A 17,789-nucleotide genomic window follows, 5' to 3' on the forward strand; every position below is an offset into this window, starting at 1 on the left:
AAAATGGAAAATGTACTTTTTCTTTTGGCACTCAAACTAAATAAAAATGCATATAGAAATATATAAAAGTGAAAAAAAAATTAACAAATACTATGCTCTTTGGAAAATAAACTATTATTAAAAGTATATATAAACATTGTTTTAAATTTTATTCATTGAATTGTAGCTTCTCTGGAAGTTTATGCTTTTCTTCATCATCTTGCGAGATTTCTAAATAGTTGGCCAAATAAGCATATGAAAATTCTGATGACAGCTTAGCAGAGTTAGAGCTTTTAGGTTTTGAATTCATATTATCTTGCGAACTAATTAAAAAAGGAGAGTTACTGTTATTATCCTTTTTGGTATCAAAATTATCAGCAATATGGTTTGACGTATTGGATTCATCATCTAAAGTCAGTTTAGATGGCGACACCCAAATGACGTCTTCTACAAAACTTCCTGAATTAGGTATAGTTAGCTTATTATTGGTGATATTATTCAACTTCTTGGAACCACTAATCACACGTTCGTTCATAGATAGCGGTGGAAGTTTATAAACAGTTGGTCCAGTGTTTGTGAGTTGCCTACGGTTTATACCAACATTTGTTAATTCTCTTTCTGGGCTGTTGACTGCACTGGTATTGATGGTTGAGTTATCAAAAGAAATATCGAATGAGCTAAAATCAAGGTCATCAAGCATATCGGTATTTTCATTCTTCTTACTGGAATGTTCGTTAACTTGCTGATTCTTAGAAGGAATATCTACTTCATTTGGTGCAATAGCAACAACTTTATTATGGACGCTACGTTCATCATCAACAAGTTGTAAATCTGGAACATTATCTAATTGATTAGGAACCTGAGTAGAATCTTGAGCTTTAAATGTTTTGTTAATAATTCTTACCGGGGAGTTACTAATCACCTTGAATTTAGGTTGATTATTCGTAGTTGAACTAACTTTTTTTGAGTCAGGTTTCAAAATATTATCCATCATGTCACCAATTTCTTCCAAAAAGTCTATCGTGTGATTGGCGGCATCATTTGAATTAGCAGATAAATTACTCGTTTCAGATTCTACAATGATATTCTTAGGTGGTATAATTTCGTCATGTTCTCCCTCTTCGACAAATTCGGATGCATCAAAAAACTCTTCTTGTTGTTCAAATATTGTTGGCTGTTCAGGTATAGTAGGTTGTTCAGGTATTAGTTTACTTTTATTTTTTTGGATAGCAACATTATCTGATAAGGTATTTGTACCTAATCTCTTCCAATTATAGTTACCATCAACTTCATCGATAACTAATCTAGTTAATTCAAACAGTTCTATGAAAGATTCCGATCTTTCTATATTAACAGCTTTTTTAGTAGGTTTAGGAATAATAGGAAATATATGATTGACTAACTTGCCATTTGTTGAAGCATCTAATGGATTGCTGTCATTTTTTTTGGTCTCTAGTTTAGAGATAAAGTCTCCAATTTTTTCTAAATGATTCGAACTTTGTGACTGTGACTGTGACTGTGACAGTATCGTATCGTTTGTTTCACTCGAGTGAGGTAGCGATGGGAGTCTTTTATCATAAACGTCGTTAGCAATAAGTTCAACACTACCTTTTAACTCTTTATTCATAGTTTTGACTTTTACTTCCTTATCAATGTTGGAAGTCAAAACCTTTGGTAATTCTTCGCTACCATTTGCGTTATCCCGTTCTTTTGAATTAAGAGGTTCTTTTTGAATTTCATAATTACCAAATGGATCATCGTCAAATGTTTTATTTACAAGGTCATCAGTCGACTCTTGGATATTTTCATTGGCTTCAGTTAAGTTTTTTGCACTAGACAATGATTCTCTGCTATGATTATCATTACTGTTTGTTTCATCATCATTGGCAGCAGTTAATTTTTCAATAGATTTCATTACCTTATCTCCCAACAATGCGGTTTCATCGCTCTGAATAATGCCATTGCTACTACAATCTTTATCAGTAAGACCAGTCCCAACCTCAATGGATGGCTTTCCAAAGTCTTTATTTCTAACAACCGATGAGATTCTTTGGTTGTTAATAGATGCTGAAGGATCATTGTCCTCATTTGCATTTGAACTATTTGATTTCACAGTTTTATTTGATTTCTCAGGTTTATTTTGAACACTACTAGATTTTTTAGCTTTATTTTCCTTTAACTTTGGATCGGGAACGATATTTTTGTCAGTATGTACTTTACTGGGTTTGCTTGATTGTTTTTTACTTGTTTTTATCTTATTACTTTTAGTAGTGATACTTTTTATATCTGAAGTTTTATTTTGTTTAGTTTTTTTAAACATTCCCTTAAAGTTTGTTAAAAATCCAGATTTATTGTCTTTTTTAGACTTTTCTTGTTTTGAAACAGCCTTTACCTTGATAGGTTTTGTCTTAACAGGAATTTTAGTACTATTATTTTTGATTGAATCAACTGTAACTTTGTTTTGAGTTTTCAGATTACTCTGAGAAGTCCGATTACTTTGAGAGCTCAATTTGCCTTGAGATTTTGCATTGTTTTGAGCTTTAAGATCGTTTTGTTTCCCTTCTTTTATTGAGTCCAATTGTTTCACCACACTTGATTTATTGGCAACAGACTTATTTTTCTTTTCTTCTGTAAGGTTAGATTTTAGTTCTGTATCACTGACATCGTGCAAGTCACTGGCATAACTTCTAAAGGTCGTAATAGTACTAAAAGATTTAGTTTTTTGGTGCGAGAAATCAAACTCTTCAAGAGTTTCTTCTTTCTTATTTTTTTTAAGGGATTCTTTTTCCTCATCTTTCTTGTGCATCACAATTCTTTTGGAAGTTTCTTCTATTAAAAACTCATTTGCTTTGAGTAATTGAGAATAAAATGGCGAGCGTAAGGAGGAAAAACAGTTGGTTAACTCTAATGACAAAATATTACAAAGTTCCTCTCTCAATTTATTTGCCTTTATTATTACTTTTTTCTTCCTATTGTCGCTTGTTATGACTGTCAACTCCATATTAGGAATATCATCTACATCAACAATCCTGGCAAATATAGCAGCATGAAGTTTATTTACTGTTAGCAGTTCCTTATCAGGTGTTGTGTTCAAAAATAGTGCAAACTTTGATTTAACTCCCTCATCATTGTATGATACCAATTCATGGGCTGTTGAATATAATGAAATATTTTTTGTCAAAGACCTAAATAAATGGAAGGCTGTATCTTTTTCTAAAATAGAAGCTTTTGTTACCAAATCTGCAACTTGACGAACAGTTGAACTATTTGATATTAATTTATATGAAATCGAAAAAACATTGTCATTGTTATAGGAATCAAACCTTATGTTGTCGTCTTCAAAAATCGAAACAGATATGTTATTAATGTAGCAGTAATGTTTTACTGATAAAGTTGGAATTTTTGGTGGAAGCGCAATTTCATTGATTAGTGAATTCATCAATATATCAGACAACAAAGGTTTGTTTCGTAATCTACTCTTTTCATAATATTGATTGGAGTTTTGAATTTCCAAGAATACAATATAGTCACTGAAAATTACTATTAAACCTCTTGTATTAGAATCATTTGTTATTTCTACGTCAAATACACCTACAACCCTTCTTTTTAACCATTTGTATTGAAGTTCTACTGGCCAATGCTTCGCCAATTCGGTCAAAATCTTACCAGAAGGAGTAAATACCCTAGTACTGTAAGAGCTAATTGGCTCCTTTAGAGTTGCAAAAGAATGTATTATATCAATTGTATTGTCATACCAGATCTTAGCTTGAGATTCTTGAGATTTAGGCCACTTTTTTGATTCCCATAGTCTATTCAATATCAGTTTAAGTTTCAATAATTTTTCTTGTGGCCCTTTTATGATTGTTTCTAATTTGATTTTGTTATATGTATCAGAATAAGGTATATTATCCTTAAATTTTTCCAAAAATAGTGTAATATTTTTACTATAGTCTTTAGTGGCAGCTTCATGCCTGGTATATGCTTTATAAAAATAAGGAATAGTAATGTCACATGCTTTCATAATCTCATATGCTCCATAGGGCGAGGCAAGTTTTAATGAATCTAAAAATATACAGTTAATTCTTGTAACTTCATCAATAGTAGGTGGGAATAGTCGATTAAGTTTAACTGTTGATAAGTTTTTTATGTTACCATTTAGAGCTTCAACTCTCAGAGGAATTAAGAATTTTTGTAAAAAGTCAACTAAATTTAATGCAAAATTTGTTTGGAATTGTATTAGCTCATTACAAATTGATTGAACCAAATCAGTCTCATCATCTAATTTTTGTAATATATTACTTTCATATTCTCCAGCTGTTTCAGAGGTATCTTCATCAGGCGGCCTGTAGGTATATTCTGTTTGTTCTGGTGAATATTCAGAAAGAGGATTAAATAGTTGTTCTAATTGCTCTCCAAGATAATATACAATCTGATTATTCATATCAACTTTAGCTTCAGTATTATCATAAACGACATCTAATAATACTGAATTAACTGTTCTTTTTTGAACCAAACCAACAGATAAAATATATTTTTCAACCTTCTTTATTAATGTATTTCTATCGAGTTTATCCTTTTTTTCTAATAGATCAATACATCTACTTGCTAAGCCACCAGCATGTCTAGGATCATAAGTATATTTTATGGTTTTCGACTTTATTCTATTAACTTGAGCAGTTGTGAGGGTATTGTATTTCATTAATAATGCAACTGCTATGTTTTTTCTCGTGTCATTTTTTTGGAATTCAGGATCTAAATTTTCAACTGCTGAATGATATTGAGATTTTTTAGAAAAATCTAGATCTTTGAGTAATGTAGTACCCAGTTTATCTAACACTAAGGCATCGGTTGTCGTAGACCCCTTTACTTTTTTAACGAATATTATAAATCGACCCCATATGATTTCATCTGTCCCTTGGAAAATATCTGCCTTTTTTATGATATCTGACATTAATTTTAAATCATCATCGTCATAACCATCGTGATCTTGCCCTATATTGTTAAAAGTTAAATTATTAAATAATGTAATCTCTTGATTAGTATTTGTTTCAGATTTTGAAGCATCCACAGAATCAATTTGAGGATTGGAGTCAAGCTTTGGAACTTCGATTAATTTCTCATCAGAATAATCAGAGGTATTTTCGTCTGCTGACATTTTTGAGATTACCTACTTTTTTATTGTTTTTCTTCTTACTATATTCAAAAAAGTAATTTAACTCCTACAGAATATGGTCCCTTGTTACACTATCCCAATTTAGAGACAGTTTAATATATTTATATATACATATATACATAGACAATATATAATTAATAAATATGTTAATTAGCACATCAACATTTTAATCGATTTTTTTTTTTCATTAATCTTTTATTTATCAATTGCCATTTTAGTACATGGCAATAATGGAACGAAAAACACGTTAATTTAATATATCTTGAAATAAGTTACACGTTAAAAAATCTGATGGTAATTAATATGAATATAAAATATCGAATGATTTAATGTTATTAAAAAACATTGGCTCATGTTAATGACACTTATTCCGACGTAATAATATTGATCAACTATTGACAATCGTTTTAAACTAATTTGTTTTGCTTGCCGTTTATTTTCGTCCCCAACCTTTTGAAAAGATGTCCATTAATTTGCATACAAAACTTAAAAATGATTATTCTTATAAATTGATTCAATTGACTCCAGATCTTTTAAAAATATTAACTAACAAAGAGAATAGGAATAGTTTACAATTTAAATCGGTCAGCCGAGATTTAAATAATGACGATGAAACCAACCAAAACAATGATGTTGTATTGTGTTCTGATGATAAAACGTGGCTAATGAGACAGATGAACCATTCTAATACTGTTCTTTTAATGAAAGAATTTATACCTGATGAGGCACCTGATTCAGACAAAGTACCATTATTCGGTACCAATACCGCACCTAATAAGGACTACTTAGGGTTTGTTAGAACTACATTCGAATATGAAACACAATTAATTAATAACCCATTAGTTAATTTGAACAACATTCCAATATATAACGGTGAAATAGAATTTCCAAAAAAGTCAGAAAAGTTGCATATAAAAGATAAAAAAACTATCTTAAAAAATTCACTCTGTTCTAGAGAAGAGTTTGACCGTAGATGGACGAATATTGGTGGATGTCGTATAAATGGCTATATGTGTATATTGTCATCAGATTTTATGTCCAAAGTGTTGCACATCGTGTTAATGAGCATAATGGCAGAATCCCTGGATACTAAAAATTTAACAATTAAAGATATATACAACGCTGTTAACAAAGATATAAATGAGGACCAGGAAAATACTAAGAATAACTTATATTCAAAAGATGTTGTAGAGACAGTAATCAAAAAGTTTAGTTTGATGAATATTGAATCAAAACAAGAAACTTGGAGATTAAATATGAAAGAAATAGTGATGTGGTATGGTATAAATGCTTTAAAAAAATATGTTTCCAAGAAAAGTATGTCACAAGATGAATTTTTGATCAAATGGAAATCATTATTTCCACCTTATTTCCCAAGTGAAATGGATTTACAATTACTGGCCGGTTGGTATTATAGACCGTCATCGAATTCTATCCAATACATATCGAAAGATATACTACCCAACGACATTAAAGATAGGTTCAAAATGCTTTTCAAGTTGCAATCACAGTGGCAACAAGAAGATATTGTGCCATTTATTGAAGAATTTAACACGAAAAATTTAAAGATAGATAGTTTTATTATGAAATTCTCCAGGCGTAAAAGAATTGGTAACAAATTCATTATTAGTAGCAGATAATTTATAGAGATTTGCCATTATCAATATTATTCACAAAAAAAAATATACTTCAAGGTTGAATATTATAATGCTATAATGCTTTTTGTTATTTTAACTTTCGTTAGAAATGCATATTTATATATTACATGATTAATCATCTCTCGTCTTTTCCTTTTAATCATTCAATAAATGGTTTCTGATGGCTCTTTGTGTTAATTAACACAGATCTAGTGATCTCATAGACACCCAAGAATACCGCACCACCTGCACTGATCCACATAGACCGTGGGCCCACACCTTTAAAAAATACTTTCATACCTTCTTCGTGGTACAAATTTTGAACCAGTTTAATCGTGCCCATGGATTTGTCACTTAGCATTATTCTAGTCTTTAGTACATCTAGTGGAGTTGTGGTAGCTGCTGCAATACCACCAGCGATTGAACCACAAATAGCACCTTTCCATGGGGATAAAGTTGTATTTAGCGAATCAGTGGATATCATTTCTGATTTCTCACTGAGTATATCGATGTCATGTAATAACCATGCTTTCTTCAAATATTCATATAATGGGAATTGTATGCAAGTGAAAGGAATTTCTCTTAAAATTGTCGATGCCCAACCACGATAAAAATTATTTCTAAAACCTTGACCATTTTCGTTTTTCAATAATGTTTTAAAAGTCTGCCAAGATGTAGAGTTATTTTTAGAAATCGATGTTTGAGTTCTTTGCTTTATAACTTCAGCAGGAACTCTGACCATACAAGCAGAAATTTCACCTAAGGAAGATGCAGTCATATGAGTCACTGTATTTATCCATTCAGATTGGTTATTTTTATTATATCTTAATAACATTTGTTTTAATTCTACCTTCATGTAATCATAAGTAACAAAGAATAGAGAAGCACTTGGGGCACTAGCAATGACTGCGCTACCTAAACCTTTATAGATTCCTCTGTAGCCACCATTGTAGAAAAACCCACCTTTTGCCTGTAACCTGGTTTTTATTGTATCAATTGGGAAAAACAATAAATCAGTCGATGTACCTGCAGCAGCACCACTTAGCAGAGAAATAAGAAACCCATCATAAGCCATGTTCAAAAAAAAGTCAGTAATGCACAATCAATTGATGATTCACTTATGTTGTCTAAAACAGAACGTTTTGAATATCTTTTATTGTTTGCTTTTTCAGTACAAAAGTGTAATCTTCCTGAACAGGAGACATATATAATTGAATTACCTTAATTATAACCATAACTCTGAAACGATAATTGCAATTGTAAATAAAACAATTGGACACTGGTCGTTTACGAAAGAGTTCTTAAGAAGTTATATTACGACTACTGTAAAGTTAATAGTACATCATCTGAATTTCGTGGTCAGTGACCTCGACCTCCATATTTACGATGAGTAAGATCATTAGAATGACACAATTCATTGCCATAACAGGTCCGAGCTAAATCACAACTATTTTACGACGATAATAATAACAGCGACAACGAATGATCTCTCTTCAGCGAAAGCATATTCTTTAGAGAAACCCTTCACATAAAGAAACAAAGTGCCACTGAAGTCGAACGAACAGAAAGTTAAAAGGAAGTCTCTACCATACTGGTTTTCAAAAGGTGCATTTCCTACAAGTAGTTCACAATACCTCAATGTCATGTTTATCTTACAATTAATAAAGTTAAAATACGTCTTAACTTCCACAAGTTCCTTCTCCTCATCATCGTTATCATCATCATTCTTAATCGTTATATTCCCAGGTTTTTTTGGCCTTATATCATGTGATCTGACCTTCTAAGGCTGCCTCCTTTCAGTAAAAATTACTTTGAAAGTTTCAGAAGTTTCAAAAGTTTTAGCAGGGAAATAGAGCTTTTCACATCATACACAGCAATCGTCGATTTGTGATTGATTGATTAATGGATTGTTTGAATATTATATTATTTGCTCTTTATTGTATTGGTTGAACCCTATTTTGATGATGTTCATTTCCTCTTTCATTGATCGGAAATGTGGTTGACATGATTAATACTAATTAATAGTTTTTGAAAAAATACAATAATAATATATTGAGTAATAATATATTTCGGTCAATAGTTTATTCGAAAGGAAAGCTCATTTATTATATATTTCTATTTCGATTTATATATAAAGGAATAGGTTCATCTTTGTTTTGATATTATTTGACTTTACTATTTTATAACACTAAATAATAGTATAGTGATCAAGCAGTATTCAAAAGTCAAAATAGAATATTGTCGATTTTACTTTAAGGTTACATTATTATATTACTAATAATAACTTATTTTATTTACAAATATTTGTTTTTAACAGTGAAACTCCTTTAGTTAAAAATAAATATCTATACAATAATAAGAAACATATCCTAATGATTAGAGGTACTAGAGGACGACTTGTCGGGTTGTTTAGAAGTTCTGCTTTATTGAGGAATAATAGCAGAATATATAACAATTACAACAGAAGAAGGGACGTACTTGTTTTGAAATCATTAGACCATGTAAGATGTTATTCTGCTGCTGTTTCAGCTGTGAAGAAGTTGGTTGATGATGTTTCTCTAGAAATTCATACCGATATACAAGCTGCTGCAAAAGAACAATCGGAAGTAAGAAACAATGCTGCCAGCACTTCAAATAAAGAAAGTAAAACAGAATCAGAAGCTGCCATATTAAGCAGCTCCAACGCATTGAAACATGCATATCAAGAAAACACAGGGTTCGGTACAAGACCAATCTATTTGGACATGCAGGCAACCACTCCTACCGACCCTAGAGTGCTTGATACTATGATGAAATTCTTTACTGGTCTATATGGTAACCCACATTCAAATACACATGCTTATGGTTGGGAAACGAATAAAGAAATCGAAAAAGCAAGAAAACATGTTGCAGACTTGATTAATGCAGACCCAAAGGAAATTATATTCACTTCAGGTGCTACCGAATCAAATAATACTGTAGTCAAGGGTGTTGCTAGATTTTATAAAAAAACAAAAAATCATATTATTACAACAAGAACGGAACATAAATGTGTCTTAGAGGCTGCAAGATCAATGATGAATGAAGGTTTTGAAATCACTTTTTTATCGGTTGATGAAAATGGTTTGATTGACTTAGAGGATTTGAAGAAAAATATTAGGCCAACAACTTGTTTAGTCTCTGTTATGGCTGTTAATAATGAAATTGGTGTTTTACAACCAATTAAGGAAATAGGAGAAATATGCAGAAAAAATAAAGTATTCTTCCATACAGATGCTGCACAAGCTTATGGAAAAATTCCAATGGACGTAAATAAAATGAACATCGATTTACTATCAATATCATCTCATAAAATATACGGTCCAAAGGGTATTGGTGCTCTGTATGTAAGGAGAAGACCAAGAGTTAGATTAGAGCCTTTACTATCCGGTGGTGGACAAGAAAGAGGTTTAAGATCGGGTACCTTGGCTCCACCTTTAGTCGCAGGTTTCGGTGAAGCCGCTAGATTGATGAAGCAAGAATATGAATCAGATCATAAACATATTACAGAATTATCTGATAGACTAACCAAGGGATTGTTATCAGTGGAACATGCCACTTTAAATGGTTCCCCATCACATCGTTACCCTGGCTGTGTGAATGTGTCCTTTGCTTATGTTGAAGGTGAATCTTTACTAATGGCTTTAAGAGATATTGCTTTGTCATCAGGTTCAGCATGTACATCAGCTTCTCTAGAACCTTCTTATGTTTTACACGCTTTAGGTAAGGATGATGCACTTGCTCATTCATCCATTAGATTCGGTATTGGTAGATTCACAACAAATGAAGAAGTCGATTATGTCATTAAGGCTATAGTAGAAAGAGTAAAGTATCTAAGAGAGTTATCTCCTCTTTGGGAAATGGTACAGGAAGGGATTGATTTAGATTCCATCCAATGGTCTGGCCATTAAATATGTATATAAATATAATCCATTAATAATAACTTTAGTTTTTAACACTGTTTTCCGGTAAATACATTCACGATAGTATAATAAATATCCACATAATATCAAATTTTATATTTTAGAATTAGGAAAAAAACATTTAATAACATATTTACATTATTTTATCACTGATAGATAAGTAGAGGGACATACATCATTTGAAATAATTAGATTTATAGAGTACTAGGTTAAAATTTCTTTTACTATTTTGGCGACAGCGTCACCAATATCTGAAGTTGAATTTGAACCTCCTAAATCTGCAGTCCTGATATTGTTATCTAAAACTCTTCTTACAGCCTCTTCGACAGCAATACCTTCCTCTTTCAAATTTAAGGATAACTTTAGCATCATGGCTACAGATAAAATTGTACCAATTGGATTAACTTTGCCTTTTGGTAAATCTGGTGCTGAACCATGGCATGGCTCATATAAACCAAACGCGGAATTAGTATCTGGTAATGATGACAACGAGGCTGAAGGTAAGAGTCCTAAAGAACCTGGGATGACACTAGCTTCATCAGAAATAATATCACCAAACATGTTGTTCGTAATGATTATACCATTCAATTGAGTTGGATTTTTCACTAAAATCATGGCAGCAGAGTCAATCAATTGATGACTAACCTTTAAAGAAGGAAATTCATTTTGAATAGTTTCTTCAACAGTTTTTCTCCAAAGTCTTGAGGAAGCTAAAACGTTTGCTTTATCTAACGACCAAATCGGCAGTGGTGGATTATGTTGCATAGCTAAAAATGCAGCCATTCTTGTTATTCTTTGCACTTCTGGAACAGAATATTGTTCGCTATCCCAAGCTACGCCATCGCCATCGTCTTCCTTTCTTTTACCAAAATAAATACCACCAACTAATTCTCTCACTACAGTGAAGTCTGTGCCCTTTGCATATTTTTCTTTCAATGGTGAAAGATCTAATAATGAATCTGAAGCAAAGTTACAAGGTCTTAGATTAGCATATAACTGTAATTCTTTACGGATTTTTAGTAAACCTTGTTCCGGTCTTACTGATCCAGTCCCCCACTTAGGGCCACCGACAGCTCCCAATAAAACAGCATCTGCACGCTTAGAGGCTTCTAAACTTTCATCAGGCAATGGGTTACCAGTAGCATCAATTGCAGCACCACCAATCAAATGGTATTCAAAATTGAATTTTACTTTGTTATTACGAACTTCCTCTATAGCCTTTAAAATTTTAACGGCTTCTTCTGTAACTTCACCACCGACGTGATCACCAGGTAAAACTACAATATTCTTTATTTCCGGCATTATGTGTTGTATTTCGTTGGTATTTATAGGCTAATTCTATAGATAATATGATTCAATTAATGGTTTATTTAATTGAGTGGTATTTTTTGTGAAATATTTTAATAACAATTCCTAACTAAAGATTGAACAAATCGGAAAGCAATTTTAATTCTTTAATTGGTCTTTATTTATATATTTGATTAATTTACAATAAAACACACGACATTAGTGACTATTTGAAAAATAATATTCTTTATTGAAGTTTAATGGAATCCGATTGACGAAACTATTATAATGATTCATCTTGGTGCTTAGATCTCCCTTATTTCATTGTAGTTAAAACCTTTCTGACTATGAGGAGAAGCCTTAGTCATAAAAAGGCTGTAAAAAAATTGGTACTGTTGTATTTTCCTCCGGTAACGGCCTGTGACCGGAGATTTCATATTATTTCTTAGGAGTGACTCCGGTTCAGGATCTCTTTATATTATAGTAATAGTTATTAAAGTTTATATGATAATAATGATATTCCAACTACAGCTAAGGCTTTAATACTAATTTTAAACTGTCTATAATATGATTAGATCTCAGAGCTGATTTAGATGTTCATGTGAATATCATTGTTGGCCTTTTGTAATATAAGGGTAAGTATTTATTTAGGTTGAATGCCAGTATATTTAATTGTTAATTAACAATAATGTACAATGTTATATTCTTATTTGAAATAAAAAAAATACATATAATATATAGATATATATATGTAGATATATACATATACTTATGTGTTTGTTTATATTTATATATTCTTCAAACGATAGGGGATGTTGTATTTTAATATGCTCATAGTTTCCAGATAAGTCGATCTAATTCATTTTACCAATTAGTGCATCGATGTCGACTTCGGTGATAGGTGCTGAAGAGGAATTTGATTTAAAACGCAGTTTATCTTGACTTTCGGCAACTTGGATTCTGCGTAATTTACTCAAAGCTGAGAAACCAGAGACTTCTTGGTTTAATCTGAATGGTTGTAAAAAGAAAGAACAGGTTTGGAATTTGTCACCCATTTTGTCAATTTGATGGATTATGTCTTCCATACAAATTATACCTTCTGACCCTAATTGTTCTTCAATGACATTATTATCATTTAAGATAACTTCTTTCATTGAATTAGCAGAATGTGGATTTTCTTCATCCTTCACTAAGATTCTACTTCTCTTTTGTATTAAAGAACGAACAGTTGATAAAGATGGTTTACCGATGACAACATATGGAGCAATCATTTTCAATAATGGGAATACAAGTTTATTTAGAATCACAAACACACCAGTATTTTTTTCAGTCAATCTTAAAATAGTTAAAATTTTTTGCACCTTTTGTGGTGCCTTAGCTAAAAGAGGCCCATCTACTCTAACGACGAAAATTAAGGTTTCCTCATTGTTATAACGAATTTTTTCTCTGATTAAGTTATCTTCTTCACCTTCAATTGTGATACCACTTTCTTGTTCTTCCAAAATTTGTTCCGGTGTCTTTTCAGTAATCTTTAAGATGAAATCAGAAACGGAACCCAGATTGGATACATCATTCATGGACTTCTTAATTTCGACTGTACTAATTCTCTTAACTCTTTCAGTTTCTCTCTCACTTGCTAAAGCAGTAGCAGCAATATTTTCAAATCTTAAAAATTTATTCTTGTTATCTCTCTTTTGCTTCTCTCTTAAAATTTGTCTTTGCTTGACCTTCTCTTGTCTTTCTAATCTTATTCTGTCAGCATTTCTTCTCTTACGTAAAAGAACTTCTGGATTTGAATTTAAATTGGCTGACATTTTCTTTTGTTAATGTATGAGTTCTGCGGTAAAGTGTTGTCTCTCTTCTCGTAAAATGATAAAATAATTCAGCAGGATATAATAAAAAACCAACAATGAAATAATGTATTTCTTTAAATACTATACGTGTATAAGATTAGTAACAATGATAATTATACTAGGTTGTTAAGTTAGTTAATTGATCTCATTGAATTAATCTCATCTCATCGCAAAAATTTTTATTTCCAAATGAAATTTATTACCAGTATGTTAAAATCGGCAAAATTATGTTAGAACTTCTCCCATGGTGGGAAAACATGTAAAAAAATTTTAAAGTGCTTAATGAAAAATAGACCTCTATACTCAATTATATTAACTGTCCGTATGTTGTGATAATCAATAAGTGACACAGTTATACACATATATGTATCTATATATTTATGGATACGCTTATGTATGAACTAATAAAAAAACAAATAAATGAATCGATTGAGTAACAGCATCAATAACTATGTGTGTTTTGTTATGCAAATATTTATAGATTGTTTTAAATCTGTCAATTATAATTATATCAACTCGTATTTTAACCATTCTGCTGGTATGATATAATAAGAAGTCTCACAAAAATAATGACACTAAAGACAGCATACTATAAATGACAATAATGTAAAATTAATATTTTATTTCTTAATAAGATGGAGAACCTTTGATCAAAGAATTCACTTAAATCGTTGAAGTATTCTCTACTAAATGCTACTGTCGTTTACTTTATATCAATGTTATCGTTCAGTTTAACTGATTGATATATCAGTACTATAATAATTTGTCGCCATTACATCGTATTACCATTGGAAGATAGTTAAATCAATTGTAAACCCAGATTATGACACCATGCGTATTCATTGTTGACCACTGACTATAAATAGATTGGTTACCCCTAATAAAATTATCATGAGTATGATGTATATATTTTGCTTTATGTTAGTTATTTAGTTAACTCGCACGTATTAGCATAGGTAAAATCACTAAGAATATTGGGGTGCTTGTTTCCTTTGTGTATTCTCATAATCCTTCTCAACTTTTATCTACTATATATGACCATAATATTTTTATTCGTCTTATTATTTATACGTTCATCAATATAGCATGGTATGAATGAGGGTTCCTTGTATTAAGCGTATGAATAATATTGTTAATATTTCTAAATGTCAGACAACCAATGCTTACTTGCATCAGGTATTACAGTTATTGTAAATTTTCTATTAGAACGTTTTGAATTTTTAATGGTTCTATACCCGCCAGTGAGCAATGGTTATGTTGATTTTATTCTACGAATATATTGAGCTGGTACTAAATTTTAATAAAACCATTCTTGCACGGAGTATGTGTATGATAATTATTGCTTGCTATTTGATTTTGTCTCGGATCAAGTATTTTACTGTTCAAGAACAAAAAGACATATATTATCCGAACTAATAATTATTCCGAGAGGGAGACCGAAAGAGTTGTGAGTATCAAGTAATTAAATAATCATTGGAAAACCGGAAAAGATTTTTAGCCGGATAAAGGCATAGCTGTATACAAACTTAATCTCAGTATATGTAGATATATTGGATTCAAGTTTAAAGAGAACCTTGCCGGCACGGCATACATGTTTCTCTATCTCTGTTGATTTCAGAGCACAGAGATAAATAATTATGCGGAGTTTTTTACTTTTTATGTTTGTTTTTTATTATCTCTCTCTTTCTTGTTGTAACTCTTTTAATTTACGAACAGAATTTGTTCGTATCAAATGCCAATTTAATAAATTTAATTTTAAATTTATAGGACAGATCATACTTTTAGGTAATAATATATTAACAATAAATTACACGGATAATTATCATCGGATTATTAGTATAGGTAATATTCCGATTATTTTGTTCGAACGACTAACGAAAACTAAAAATTATCTAGAGAGAAACTTGTACGCAAAGGGGAAGGGTATGAACTTCGAGAAAGACAGAAAAAGATACAGAAAAAACGCAAAAAAGAAAGGTCACCATCAGTTACTTGTTTTGTGAATACTTACGTTTCATTATTGAACTAATTATGAATAATAAGTGTCCTTCGCACAACACTGTAAAAAGGAAAAACAATTAAATACGCATTTGAAGTGTTTTAAAGATGAGATATATATATATATTCTTATTACTAATATTATTGTGAGAGAGTTCACCAGTTTTGGATGTTGATAATAAATAATTAACAAATTGAACAGATTTTGTTTTAGCAGTCCCTCCCGCCCCGTCCAATTGAATAAGAAATAAAAGAAAATTTCATTCATCCCTGTCCTTATATTAGGAAACAATAATTCGAAATGATTAAATGTAACTAAAGTAAAAAGTATACAAAACATGAATAATGTATATTCCGGAAATAGTAGACCCATACATCCATGTTTATATGTCTGTCTGTATACATAGATCTTTATGTTCACAATTATTTGCATACAGATTCGCTTAGAGAATAAAATAATAATAGTGAGAATGCGAACTCTATTTTAATTGATTTATGTTGTTTTGTCGTTCGTTCGTTGCTAGCATTGCAATTGTGACGTGCTGTACGTAACAATTACTGAGATAAGAATATGCCTATACATTTTGTCCTAATGTAGTTCCGCGAAAATTTTCACTTGCATCTTCTTCCGAAAAAATGTCACAAATGGGAAGTATGTGGGTGTGCTATCTTGTGTTATAGTAATATAATTCGAATTGCAAGTCATTAGCTTAAATGATACGGCAACGATACGGTCATAACCGTTAGTTTCCTATTCATAAAGAATTGCATTTAAATATGTTGTCACCATATATTATCCTACGAGCAAATACAATAAATATTTTCCGGAATCAGATCATCCGCGAAACACACAGTTGCGATACTTCACAAAAGAAACTTAAAACTAATTGTTGAAAAATACCGTACATATCAAAGATTAATCCTCCTATATCTTCTCCCTTGCCCTTTCTTCCGATGTCCCGATTAGAGTACAAGAAAACTGCTTTACATTATCTTTCTCCGCCTTATATTTCAAGTGGGAAAAAAACAGTATATAAAACAGGTGATAAATACGGTAAAAAAAGAAAACAGAAAAAAACTGACGAATTAAAACAGCAGGGTGGAATGTGCTAACTATTATAAATGATCCATAACTTTCTTCGGAAATTGCATTTTTCATCGATTTCTGATTCCCACGTACTTTTCCTGTGAGGTGATAGCTTATTTTTTTCCTTCTCTCTGTACTTGTCTTTTGCTTCTTAATTCGCTTGGTTTTATCCCTCTCCTCCTGCCAATGACAGCGTATTATCTACTTACAAATACATAAAACCAAAAACAAGCAACGGTAATTACGCAATAATAGAAAGAAAAAAAACAATGATGCTGAAGTATGCAAAACAGATGTAAAACAGCGTATAAAGTAAAACAAATATTGCGAATACGCATCATTTCATGCTCTTGACATTTAATTCCTAAAAAGCAATGAATATGATTTCATATTATTCTAAAAATATACGAACTCGTTTCCGTGTTACACAATATGCACTTCGCTCAATTTTTTTTTCTTTTGCTATTTTTTTTGCGAAAATTAATTTTAAATTTCCGAACTTAACCGGAATTACAACTCATTATTTCAAAAATCTATTAGATCACAAACGAGATTACACAGACACATCCGAACAACTACCATAATGTACTGGTGTAAATAAAAATAATTGGGGTTTACTATTCATTGCCATGGTGTTTTGTCAAGTACGAAATCGAAAATATGTATATATATATTACAATATATATACATAAACCATTATTCTCTACTAAAAGAAGCGTAGTACGTAAAGCTGAACAAATATATAAGACATTTTGCTGTATACACGCATCCTTCTTAATACTATAGGTATGAATGATATGCTTGTTTGATGCTCTTGGAGATTTTTATGGTCTT

The 17,789-nt window shown here is 31.1% G+C and overlaps 6 protein-coding genes across 6 annotated transcripts; 2 read left to right on the forward strand and 4 right to left on the reverse strand.

Annotated features, from left to right (window-relative positions):
* Positions 1-148: 148 nt before the first annotated feature.
* BUD3 (Bud3p) lies at positions 149-5,134 on the reverse strand (the record flags this gene model as incomplete). The annotated part of the gene is made up of 1 exon (XM_003684427.1): positions 149-5,134. The coding sequence occupies one exon, from the start codon at positions 5,132-5,134 to the stop codon at positions 149-151; it is 4,986 nt and encodes a 1,661-aa protein (XP_003684475.1).
* A 479-nt stretch (positions 5,135-5,613) lies between these two features.
* On the forward strand, positions 5,614-6,792 carry DCC1 (Dcc1p; the record flags this gene model as incomplete). The annotated part of the gene is made up of 1 exon (XM_003684428.1): positions 5,614-6,792. One exon carries the CDS (start codon positions 5,614-5,616, stop codon positions 6,790-6,792), a length of 1,179 nt encoding a protein of 392 aa, XP_003684476.1.
* A 157-nt stretch (positions 6,793-6,949) lies between these two features.
* On the reverse strand, positions 6,950-7,864 carry PET8 (Pet8p; the record flags this gene model as incomplete). The annotated part of the gene is made up of 1 exon (XM_003684429.1): positions 6,950-7,864. One exon carries the CDS (start codon positions 7,862-7,864, stop codon positions 6,950-6,952), a length of 915 nt encoding a protein of 304 aa, XP_003684477.1.
* Positions 7,865-9,161: 1,297 nt separating this feature from the next.
* On the forward strand, positions 9,162-10,718 carry NFS1 (cysteine desulfurase; the record flags this gene model as incomplete). The annotated part of the gene is made up of 1 exon (XM_003684430.1): positions 9,162-10,718. One exon carries the CDS (start codon positions 9,162-9,164, stop codon positions 10,716-10,718), a length of 1,557 nt encoding a protein of 518 aa, XP_003684478.1.
* Positions 10,719-10,934: 216 nt separating this feature from the next.
* Positions 10,935-12,032, reverse strand: LEU2 (3-isopropylmalate dehydrogenase; the record flags this gene model as incomplete). Its single annotated transcript, XM_003684431.1, has 1 exon — positions 10,935-12,032. The coding sequence occupies one exon, from the start codon at positions 12,030-12,032 to the stop codon at positions 10,935-10,937; it is 1,098 nt and encodes a 365-aa protein (XP_003684479.1).
* An 839-nt stretch (positions 12,033-12,871) lies between these two features.
* RLP7 (Rlp7p) lies at positions 12,872-13,831 on the reverse strand (the record flags this gene model as incomplete). The annotated part of the gene is made up of 1 exon (XM_003684432.1): positions 12,872-13,831. The coding sequence occupies one exon, from the start codon at positions 13,829-13,831 to the stop codon at positions 12,872-12,874; it is 960 nt and encodes a 319-aa protein (XP_003684480.1).
* Between the last annotated feature and the right edge of the window lie 3,958 nt (positions 13,832-17,789).

Source organism: Tetrapisispora phaffii, chromosome 2 (assembly GCF_000236905.1).
Source record: "Tetrapisispora phaffii CBS 4417 chromosome 2, complete genome".
Classification (NCBI taxonomy): Eukaryota; Fungi; Ascomycota; class Saccharomycetes; order Saccharomycetales; family Saccharomycetaceae; genus Tetrapisispora; species Tetrapisispora phaffii.